Raw genomic sequence first — 12,036 nt, forward strand, 5'->3', positions numbered from 1 at the left:
AATGCGGTTAACAATGGCTTAGAACAGTAAAACAAAGTTTTTTTTCAACATTTGAGAAGGAATTTCGGTTTAAACGTATTTTTAGTGCGACGTTTTTAACGTAAATAAACTGTCACTGTTTACCCAAGAATCCTGAAAGAGTCCAAAGAGAGCAGAAGGTGGAAATAACAGGCTAGTTGTACGGTGTATTTCAAAAAACTGTGCAGACTTTCGGTGTTTGGTTCTAAAAGCGTTTTCTGGTAAAAAAACAGGAAGTTAAGCATTTTGTCAAGGTTTTTCGCCCTTGGACATATAAATCCCTAAAGCACCGAAAACTATCGTTTAGCCTAACAAGAATGTAGGTTCCTGTTTTTGGTTTTCGAACGTTTTAATCTCAATTTCAGACGTCGCTGTTTTTGGTTTTTGTTGCTCTTAATTCGCCCCAAGGGCCGGAGACAATTTGTTTGGAATTGTTTCAGAAGCTTTGATTATATGTATCAGTTGAACATTACTGGTGTCAATAGAATAATTTTTAATGAAAGTCCATAGATTTGTTTTCTTGGAACCATCCAAAAGTTTTGTTTAGAAAACGAGATTTTCAGCAAAAACTGGAAGTTTAGATGGCGGTTCACCTCGAAGGAACCCCGAAAGTTCGCTTACTGGAATTAGTTGAAAATGTCCAACTAATCGAGAGGGCACTTTAGATTAAAGAGCTTCAAACATTTTTAGGCTCCAAGTCAAAAAAAAATTGGCAATTATATTCCAAAGGAACATTTTCGAAAGTTTTTTAATTCCACTTTTTTCCTTGCTAATTCGGAATTTAATCAGTTAATTGCTGTTAGAGAACTGGAACATTTAGGCAACGGTTTGCTCTTTTAGAGACGTTGCTCTGTTAGAGAGTTTCTGAACCTTTCAAAGCTTCAAGTATGGGAAAATGTTGAACATTTCTTGCTAGTCGCAAGGACTATTTTCCAAGCGCCTGTTAAGACGTCTTTTGATTGTTTTGTCGCTCGATGGCTTCAACTTGGAATCCATCCAGCGCAGACTGTTTTCCGATTAAAACAGTCCAGCGGTGTGTGAGAGGAAACCTGTTTGTCGCTTAGTTTCAGTTAATGTGACCACAATTTAAATCGTAAAAAACGTGTACGTTATTTAAATAGAAACCCTGTTGGGCGTCTGTTGAATCCAACATAATCGGATTTTCAACACTTCAACGTACTGAAGCCCCATAGGATTGATGTCGTCGTTGAACCTGCAATACTTGCGGACAAAGTCGAGAATGACCATCGCAAGAAGCCACTAACGGACATATTATTCAAATCAGTTCCACTGAAGTTCAATCAGACGGTGGAATCCACTGGCTTCAGGCTCGTTAAAGGTGCATCTGAAATCGCCCCGAATTACTCACTAATCCGATAGACAATGAAGCCGAAATGCTTCAAAAAGCCTGGCGATTTCCGAATTTAATCCGGAAGTTCCTTCTGCTGTCGATTAAAAATCCTGCATAAAACGCCATCCATAAAACCGTCTATATTGCTATTCAGTGGCAGCTTTTGTGGCTCCGGTGTGCGATGAATTTTGATAAACTTAACTCGCTTGGAATATTGCATTTGAAACATTTCGGATCTAGAATATGCGCCAGCAACAGCAGAAATATGGCGTTTTTGTCTTAAATGTGGTTTTCTTTGCAGGAGAGACCATCGAAAATAGAGATGGTATGAAGGAGCCCGAACACTTTGGTGAAACGGTAAGTTTGCTTTGATATTTCCTTGCAAATTCCTCCTCTTCCATCCAGCTAGTCGTAATTAAGACGTGAATTTGCCCGTAAACAATTGTAGGCTTAAAAGGTGCAAAAGTGATAGGGAAACGAACGATAATTGCCCCCTACATGTGCGAAGTTCAGTTTCCTGCTAATCATAGCGTGTATTTATGGAGATTTCGCGGTTGTCTTTACTTGCTAACCTACTTTCATTTGCGATGATAAATCAGCTATTGTTATGCTTTGGCTCAAAAAATTCACTTAAGATGTTTCAAGTATGATAAATGACGGTTCCCATATAAAGTAGCTGAGTGCGAAGCACATTCGGCAACTGTTTTCCTGGTGAGTTTTCTGAAGGATTTAGGGGCATTTAATTGCGGTTGCCATCATTAAAACGGACGTAACTTTTTTATGTTCGGTTCGATTTGATTTTCGCCAAAAATCGTTGATTTTCTGGGGTTTTCTATGCAGTAAAGGCGCTTTTGGAAAAACCCGCTTAGAGCGCCGTTTACCAGATAATGGGGTTTATGTGGCTCAACGTCGGTTTTTCATGCAAATTTGCAAGGAGCGAAGTAAGTGCTCATATCATCGAAAGGTGCCGCTTGAGGTGGTTCTACTAAGAAACCTTTTTTGTGCAGAAAAGAGCAAGGAATAAAATTTTTGTCTCAAAAAATCACTAACTAATCTAAGCTAAAAAGTTATGACAATTTAAAACCACAGGGTCCAAAGGGGCCTCATCTCTCACCAGCAATTGAAAATTATCGCGTTAACGGCGCTATTGAGTAGGAGCGTAGTATGGGTTGTTTCTCGGAATAGAATTTGTGTCAAAATTTTGAAGTTACACTCGTGATTTCAAATGAAATAAAAATGAAAAACACAGAAAAGCACTTTTAAATTAATTTATTGTCTAAACCACGATTCTAAAAGAGAAAATTTTTGGAAATGCCGAGGAAACAGTGAAGAAACAGTTCAGGTAGAAGATAAATATATATACGAATAAAAAACGTGCATCAACGAAGAAAAGCAATGAAATAAAGCCGAATATCGACCAGCTGGAAAATGGGCTGCGCCGCCTTGACAATGCAAATTAACTTCTTCATATCAACGAAACAATTGGCCATTGACTAATTGGGACCGTATCGAAGAAATCGATTAATCAGGATCGACATTTCGGTCGATTCGCCGACCACCCCTCGAGTTGGCACAACTGAAGACATTGTTATGAATAACCCGTCAAACACCTGCTGACCGCAATGAAGAACGCACAGTCTCACCGGGTCGATACTATACCGATCTTATCTGGTTGCAGAGGCAGCAGAAGAGCGGAGAAGCGGACAAAATGTGCTGGAAATAAAAGAAGACGAAGAAGAAGTAGATATATGGCCGGGACCAGACGCACGCAGTTATTTCGGATTCAAGGTCGGAAGTCTTTACAGCGATTGGAACCGCGAATCGGACATTCCTAAACCGGGTGGCCTTGAACTAAACAATTGCCTATCGCCCCAAGGCCAGCAGGATGGTACCTCTCATTGGGTAGACGAATAATGCGTTGGTGCGTATCTGAAGATACACAGCTTCGGCCCGTCATTTATATCTTCAAATGTATATTCACCATTAGCGTCATTAATCTTCACTGCTCAGACTCAAAAGAGACAACCCTACAGAATATTTGGTTCCAAAATTTTTTTTTTTTATTAAAAGATGTGAAATTTTTAACTTCTAAACAGATGGAAGCAAAAGTAAGGCTTCAAACTTTATATCAAGGAAATGACTTACATTTTGTACACAAACAGCTGGTGGATGGCTTCCAGCACCACTTTTTTCTACCACCCGAATCAAAATTCCTATCCTCCAAAAATCGTCTCAAAGTTTCACGAATTATTGAACATGTTTTTCTATTTTGAACATTTTAAACTCATTGAATATTTCTTAACACTTTTTCTGACGAACCACATTTATCTGATTGAATATGTTCAAAATTCCTAACCTTTGAAGGGCTAGGCGCAAAAATACGAAGATGTAAATGATTCAAACAGTTTATCTTGGAAACGATCAAAACTAGCGGATGAACGCTGAGAAGCTTAAGGATAAAACATTTTAAGAGCATTTATTTGCTCATTGGGGTCAAACAAAACGTTTAACCTTCAAAAAGATAGGGCCAAAATTTGACGAATTTTTTAACGTTTTACTGATATCATGCAAAGGATTGAAAATTTCTCAACTCTATAAAACCTTTTAGGTAGAACGACTCAGGGGCTCGCTTTTCCCAATTGGATGTCTATATAAATGCCTAACCTCTAAAGAGATAGAAGGATAAAAGTCAAATTTTAAGGGTCTGTGGCAATTTAAGTGCTTATATATCCAAAACGGTTAAAAATATCTAAAAAACTTATACACCTGTTCGTTAGAGTGTTTCGAGAACTGTCTTTTCCTGTTTAAGTTTTTCGAGGAATTCCTAATATTTAATGAGGAAAAGGCAAAATTCTCAATTGTTTAAAAAAACAGACAGTTAAAAGCAAGTATCTCAAGAACCATTGAAGTTATCTAGAAAATCATTAGAGCTTCATGAGAGCTATCGTCGTTTCATGAGATGTTGTGACAAATTTCTAACCTCTAAAGAGGCAGGGTCAAAAATTGACGATTTTTTGAACATTTTGTCCATCACGGAAGGATTGAAAATTTCTCAAAACTTTACCTTTTCGGTTTAACGACTCAGGTGCCCGCTTTCCCAATTGGATGTCTACAGAAATTCCTAACCTCTGAAGAGATAGAAGGATAAAAGTAAAATTTTAAGGGAGTGAGGCAGTTTGAGTGGTTATATGTCGGAAACGGTAAGAAACATCTAAAAAAGGTTCAGAACTTTTCGTTGAGGTGTTTCGAGTATTTTTTTCCTGTTTCAGCTTTTGCGCAAATTCCTAACGTTTAAAGAGAAAGAGGCAAAATCCTCAATTGTTTTGAGGACCCAAAAGTTATGTAGAAAATCATTAGAGCTTCACGATAGAGCTTCATGAGAGCTATCGCCGTTTTATGAGATTTTGTGAGTATTTTCTTACCTCTAAAGAAGTAAAAAAAGTCAAATTTTAAGGGGGTGAGGCAGTTTAAGTGGTTATATCTCGGAGACGCTTAAAAACAGCTAAAAAAGAACTTTTCGTTGGAGTTTTGGTTCAGAGTACTTTCTTTTCCTATTTACGTTTTTTCTGACATTCCTAATCGTTAATCACGTAAAGGCAAAAATCGCAATTGTTTAAAAAAACAGACATCAAAAGCGAGTATCTCAAGAACCATTGAAGTTATCCAGAAAATCATCAGAGTCTTTTCGAAAGGGCTTCGTGAGGGCTATATTGGCTACGTTAAGTTTTGTCAGAAATGTATAACCTCTAAAGAGATACAGCCGAAATTTGAGCAATTTTTGAACATTTAATTTTTACGACAAAAACGCTTGAAAATATTTTAGAACTTCTAAACACCTTTTCGCTAGAGGTTCTCAAGAGCTCAATTGGGTTTTCTCAAAAAATTCCTAACCTCTAAAAAGATAGAAGTGAAATTTTCAAATGATGGATGGCCGCTGACATTTAAAAGCGAATAACTCAAGAACCGCTGAACTTATCCAAAAAATCATTAGGACCCTTTTGCTAGAGCATCTCAAAAACTATATTTTTTCTCTGGGTCTCGATCAGCGATTTCTAACCTCTAAATAGATACAAGTAAAATTTTCAAATATTGATAGAGCGCTGACATTTAAGGGCGAATATCTCAAAAACCGTTGAAGTTGTCCGGAAAATCATTAGGACGTTTTCGACAGGGCATTTCGATAGCTATATTTTCCTCTTTGGGGTCAATTAGCAATTTCTAACTTGAAAAGAAATGCTGCCACTCAAATCGTGGTAAACCTTGAAAATACCCCAAAATTAGTAACGTTTGGCCACAATATTTAGGCTGGCGGCCTTTGCGACATTGCCAAGTTGATCAAAATATTCCAAAATGTATTGTTAATGCGAATTCCTGAAAATGTTTTCAACAAATCCCTTTTTCCGGAAATAGATAATTTGGCAAATAGTCAATGAGAGTGAGAGTTTGTTGTTGAAAAAGCAATTTTCCAGTTAGTTCGTTGACGATTTGAATTTGCCTAAATCGGTGCGACAAAGTGTAATTATAGCGCAAAGTGAAAAAATTCGATTTTGCAAACAAATTAAACTTTTCCCGGGGGCTGACAGTGAATTAAACTAAGATATTAAGTAAACGGTGTCCAACAAGACTTAACCCTTTGAGAGTTTTACGGAAACAATGAAGAGCCTTAATTAAATCCTTCTCTAACGCCTTTCATTAATCCCGGTTCAGCCATTCATCGTGTTTAAAAGGAAAACGGACGAAGGGGCATTTTTTGATTGGAAAAATCAATAAACAAAGTAAATTATCTGCGGGAAGGAAAAACGGCAAAATACCATGCTTGTACAAGTCATGTTTGCCATAAAACCCCCTAGAGAATTCATTAGCGAAAAACGATTAAAAATACCAAATAATAATTACGGCATTACAAAACGTGGTTTTTGTCACGATTGGCTGAATTTCCGATTAGCGGCGCACGTTGAAAAACAATATTGAAAATGGTTATGTTTTGATACCTGGAATTATTAATACAGCAGGTAAATATTGGGGTTCGTTGCCAAATGATGAGAACGAATTTTATTAACCGAAAGGTGAAGAAAAAAATATTTTCCGCTGGCGTTTTTATTTTATTTGGCCCCATCAATTCGTTCGATTAAACGAAAATCGCCGGATATAAAGTTTCCGCCTCTGTTGTAATTATTTTCCGTGCGGACATTCAATGCGCAAATTGATGTTTAATAGTTTCCATTTACTGGCAAATACTCAAAACTACTGCATTAACAAAAAAAAGTTGCTTCCAACAGAAACTCGCTTTTTTTGGGGCGCTTTTCAAAGCCAATCTTTGCTGGGCGGTATTTGGAAACTTGGCCGACTAATGCGGGTTTAATTTGCTGCAAACTCGCCCGAGTTTTCATAACTCTCGACATAAACAGCTTGAAAAGTTTGCAGTTGATGTCGCTGCCTAGTTTGTGCGGTTTATGCATGTAAAAGCCGTTCGTCTTACTTCGGGACAATATTGGCACTGTTCGGCAGAGTTTTCATTTAAAACACACAATTGCCGAGCAGTCGGTTTTGACTTTAATTAAATTGCATTGGGCCGTACAATTACGACCGAATTTATATGATTTCGTTTTAATTATGCGCTCCATTATGATTTCCAAATATTTTATTCCAATGTTTCACACTGGTAAATCGATTTTTTTTTATTAGAAAACATGGACGATTTTCGTTAATGATCAAAGAATGAGTTTTTTCTTCAGCGTGCCACTGAATGTTTTCCAACCCGGCATTACATTCTTTGTTTAATTTAGGGGCTTTTTAAGTCCAGTGTTTTCTGAAAGTTCATCGCTTGCAAAACGGTTTTCTGCCGCATTGACATACGAAAAAATCGACGGCCTATGCAATAATAGGCCCAAATGCCTCAACTGCGTGGTGAGCGGCAGGCCTATAAGTAGAATTTTCTCGGTTATACAGCGTGATGCACAATGCATAGGCGCTTCGTTAGGAATTCCACAGTGATCGAAAACTGAAGTCAATCGCCCCTGAAGATGCGAGTCATGCTTGCTAGAGAAACGCCAGAAATTCACCGATTGATCGAACGATGAATGCAAGGTTTGCATTGTTTTCATTTATTTTGTTAAATTGTTTCGTTTCGGTTATTTTTTGCCATTTTTGGCGATTTATTCCCGTGTTTTCCTCATTTTTGCCATTTTATGTGTTGATGTATTGTCAAGCAAGTATAAGTTGAAGAGTGAATTAAATCAGCTTGTAAAAACTCGCCACTGGCTCCCGGCAAAGAGCTTTGTGTAAAAAAGGGGGATTAATCCCAAAAAAATCTACCTCTCTGTATACTGACACTCGTCAGTACCAGGATGTAGAGCTCATAAAAGCCGAACCATATTTCAAATTGGCAGTAAATTTGTGTCCCAAATTTCCACACAAAAAACCAACATTTTAAATATTTGAATTCAATCATTATTCTATGGCAAAACCCCAGTTAAACCACAGCAGGTTTTTCGGGCATCCGTCGAAGCCTTCTTCGGCTGGATGATTTATTGGACAACGCATATTTGATTTAGATAAATGTTCATATGGTGTGCTTGTGACAAGCGGGGCTCTTTCTCCTCCGCCTCCTTCTCAGCGCGACCTTGTTATTATGTGGACTAAGCTGAAATAATGGACATGCACTCGAGTATGCGATCATTAGTTTTGCGTAGCTGACACAGCTATCTGGACTATTTCCAGTGGCATGGATGAGTCTGATCAATCAAAAATCGGGCATAGGAATATTGTGGTTAATTCACTGTTAGCCCATATCAGCTCCAGCCCTTTCTAGTTTTTGATGACCGTAGATATTATTTCTTTAATATATTTGCATATCTTAGAAATATCAGCCCTCACATCGCAATATTTAATTTGCAATACACAATTAAAGTTGTGACCGCAGCCTATTCATTTGAAACGACACTAAACTCGCGGGAATGGTCGTGACGTCATAGCGCTAGTTCGCTCGATTATCTGGGTGTTTGACTGTTCAGAATTTGTGCTGTGCTTTATTAATAATGGAAGCACCACAAAAACCATATTACAAATGCTGTATGGTGCCACTGTGTCCTAGCCGGCGTTTAAAATGGCTAAAGGCATGCAGAAGAGCTCACAAGGAGATTTCTGAGAAGACTACTGGCCATGTATGTGGAGATCACTTTAATGTAAGAATAAAAACAGATTTGATGTTGTCTATTGTATAACAGATGGATATTTTTAATTTGTATTTTGGTTGCTTCTCGGCTGCATTATAGTAATAGTAAGTGATAACCTCAAAGTTATTTGCTATACTAGACGATAAAAAGAAACGATAAGTGCGAAGGAAAAATCTCGTTTTATCGTCGTCTATTTACGTTAAATACCTACTATTTTTGTCATTCAAGATGAATATTAACACATATTTTTATGTAACTTTAATATTAATTATAGTAGTATATTCCAGTTGGAATAAGATCTGACGTTTCGATCAATAGATACTGTTTGAATTTTGAAAATTGGAGCCACTAAAACCCCAATCTAACATTTTATCGATTTATATAAGTAGAACTATTGACTATTTTGTCTATAAATCTACCTGTTAGCTTTAACACCGCGAACTTCAGCAAGAGTAAAAGTTTCGATGTCTTTAATGTAAGATGCGACCATAAACATATCCACTAGTGGTAAAATGTCAGATTTTCATTTTATCCTAATACACTGTAGAATCGTTTTAACGACAATATCAAGACTGAGGTTACATGTTTACATGCTTCGCATTGCAGCCGCCACGGCCGACTAGCTACTTGACGTCACAACTGGTCCCAGCCAATGACGGCGCGTTACAAAACTGATTTGTTATACAGTTTTTAAATGCTCATATTAATAACATAGAAATAAAAAACGAGTTTTTTGGTAAACTGTTGTGATTTTAATAGTATTAAGTCACGTTTGCCAGTAATATTTTCCAAATTTAATTTTTGTGCAAGTTCCCAATTGTAAGGTTACTTTTTCGAGCATGCTCTCTAAAATTTAAACTGTATTAACAGGTCCAAAGTTCTGATACAAGGAAATTCAGTCATCTGAGAAAGTGAAAGTGAAGCCCAGCGAAGAATTAGTCCACTTTTGAAACTGCCTGTATGTTGCAGTCCATTTGGTAGGCTTTGGGACATTAAGCATAATAAAGACTAATGCGTATGTCCATGACACATGATCTCGTTCCAACTTTATTTTTCTGATTTTACTTGGTATTATCCAGCTTCACCTGGAGTAATGGATATTCGCCGAACTATGAAGCCATTAGTTATGTCGCTGGCAGGAAGCTGAGTTCGCCGTTTTTGATCTGACGGCCCGATTAAAATTGCCAGCTTTGTTTCAATTTAAAAACCCCCGGTATTTCTGCGAATAAATTGCGAATTGTCTGGATAATTCATGTCGGCTGCCATTAGAAATGCGGAGAGCGTCTCCGGGTTAGTTTCCTCCGCATCTCCAAGAAGCCGCTTTGTGCAATAAATTTATATGGAAATTTCGCTTTGTTTGAAAACTTTTCATGCAGCCAGCCCTGAATTCAGTCCAATTTTCAACACATTCACACACAGTCGCGTATACCAGCGTATACCGTATACGAACGAAGGTTGACTTGGTGCGTACTATTTCGGTCTGTCGAAGTGAATGAACTTAATTACCAGCTCGGCTAAACAACCTTCGGGCATAAATTTAGATTTTTCGATAAATTGATTGTCCGTATCTAGCGAACAGGTGGAATGTTCGGGCGGAGGTCTTATTTGTTTTGCCTGATGGGAGAATTCCTCGAGCGGGCCCATACGAAGAGATGTTGTGGAGCCGCGGCTGATGCAAGGTCCCGATAACGTTCCGATTGTGCTAATTGTGCTTTTATTGGACGGTTGCTCTTGTTCATCCAGCTCCAGGCTTTTTATTGCGAAAAACTTAAGTCGCGCAAAGTCGCCACACTTTAGCCGCTCGAACCCGGAAAAAGTCGATAATTTTTCGCAGGTTGTCGATCTGTAGCCGCCTATTCGGGATCCAAAACATCGCCTTTATAAACATTTCAAGATTGCCAAAACATCCATGGCGGTCTAAAATGTCTTTCACGGTTTATGGATGATGATTTTTGTGAAAAGCCGACAGCATATCTGTCCATTCAACCTAAACACCATCAAACAGCAAATAACGAGCCCATAAGATCGATATTTTTTGTGCGATAAGGTAAAAGGGAGCAAAAGATCCCACCCGCAACGGAAAACCTCAATCTTATCTGACAGAACGTGTATTTATAGCCTAGTTTGTATACGGGGATTTGGGGCGACAATATTGATTTCATGTTACGCCCCTGATCTTTGTAAACTCTTCGCAAAGTGTAATAAGAAGTTGCCGTCAAAGAAGCTAAAAAAATCGGACTACCGCCCTCTAGAAGTCTATAATAAGGACAATATCGCCGGTTAAAGATCGCGAATGCTGCAAAACTGCCTCAAATTTGGATTATTTCATGAAACTTCCAGATTACTTTTACATGAAGCCGTTGCGTTCTTCGTTTCCTAGAGATGAAAATGATGTGGAATTCAAGGCATTTTGACTGAGTTTCTGTTTTTGAAAAAATTGGTTAGCTAAAGATCATGAATTCTCCAAAACCGCTTAAAATGAGCAGAAAATGCGTGTTTTTTCATCAGATCTTTGGATTCCTCGCTTCCTTCGAATTAAAATGATGTAAAATTCGAAGCAATTTGAATTTTCTTTAATCGACCCTTAAAAAAATTTGGGTGAAAATAAAAAATTGCACTCACATGTTTATTGACCTCAACGCCACTATGTAGATCTTGAAATAACGTGTTTTTTACGTAAAACTTTGGCTATTTTAGCAGAAGAGGCGACAGTGAGACCCTGATTGTCAGCGGCAGATTTAACAAAATCAGGCCATCGCTTGAAACATGCCTGCATATTTTTGCTCGAATCTCAAGAACCATTTTATTTACTCTAGTTCTAGTTACTCTAGTTCTAGTTACTCGTTTTTACAGCAGTGAATGGAGTATGAAAGAGCACATTTTAAGATTCAAATCTTTGCTAGTTTTCCCACAAGGAGAAATATTCCCAAGTAAAGAGTTTTCGTCTTTTAGAAAAATTCGACCAAACTTCGGTGAAAGTTCAAAGTTTTATTTACGTGTTTTCTGAGCACAATAAATTATTTTCGACGTAATAGAATCTCCAAAAAGGAGTATTTAAAGTGTTTGGGTCCATAATAAGGACAATCTTGACGATTTAAAATGTTCAAAAACTGCCTAAAATGGGTCGAAAATTGGATTAATTCGGATCTGAAGCATTCAGTGCATTTTTTATAAGTTAATTGGTTTATTCACTTGCTTGACATGAGAATCAAGAGGAACTCGAAGAGTTTTGAGATAATTTTAATTTTTGAAAAAATCGACATCCACCCTTAGAAAAATGTTCGTAAAAATTCAAATTTTCAAATTCGTGTTTTTGAGCTCAATTTATATGAATCTCTCCAATATGAATACTGAAAGTCTTTTGAGTTCACAGTAAGAACAATATTAACGATTTAAAATCGCGAATGTTCAAAAACTGCCTAAAATGGGTCGAAAATTTGGATTATTTCGGATCTGAAGCTTCCAGTGCATTTTTTAAGAGTTCATTGGTTT

At 37.5% G+C, this 12,036-nt stretch overlaps 1 protein-coding gene across 1 annotated transcript in view; it reads left to right on the plus strand.

The window, feature by feature from the left end:
- LOC109545980 (apoptosis-stimulating of p53 protein 2) overlaps positions 1 to 12,036 on the plus strand; it is a gene marked incomplete in the record, with an annotated part of 130,613 nt that overhangs the window by 62,984 nt on the left and 55,593 nt on the right. Inside the window, 1 exon segment of the mRNA XM_048661139.1 lies at positions 1,671 to 1,726. Within this exon segment, the coding sequence (XP_048517096.1) occupies positions 1,671 to 1,726 (56 nt within the window).

This window comes from Dendroctonus ponderosae, unplaced genomic scaffold (assembly GCF_020466585.1).
Source record: "Dendroctonus ponderosae isolate FM_Combo_2020 unplaced genomic scaffold, Dpon_F_20191213v2 Dpon_F_20191213_1, whole genome shotgun sequence".
NCBI classification, from domain to species: Eukaryota; Metazoa; Arthropoda; class Insecta; order Coleoptera; family Curculionidae; genus Dendroctonus; species Dendroctonus ponderosae.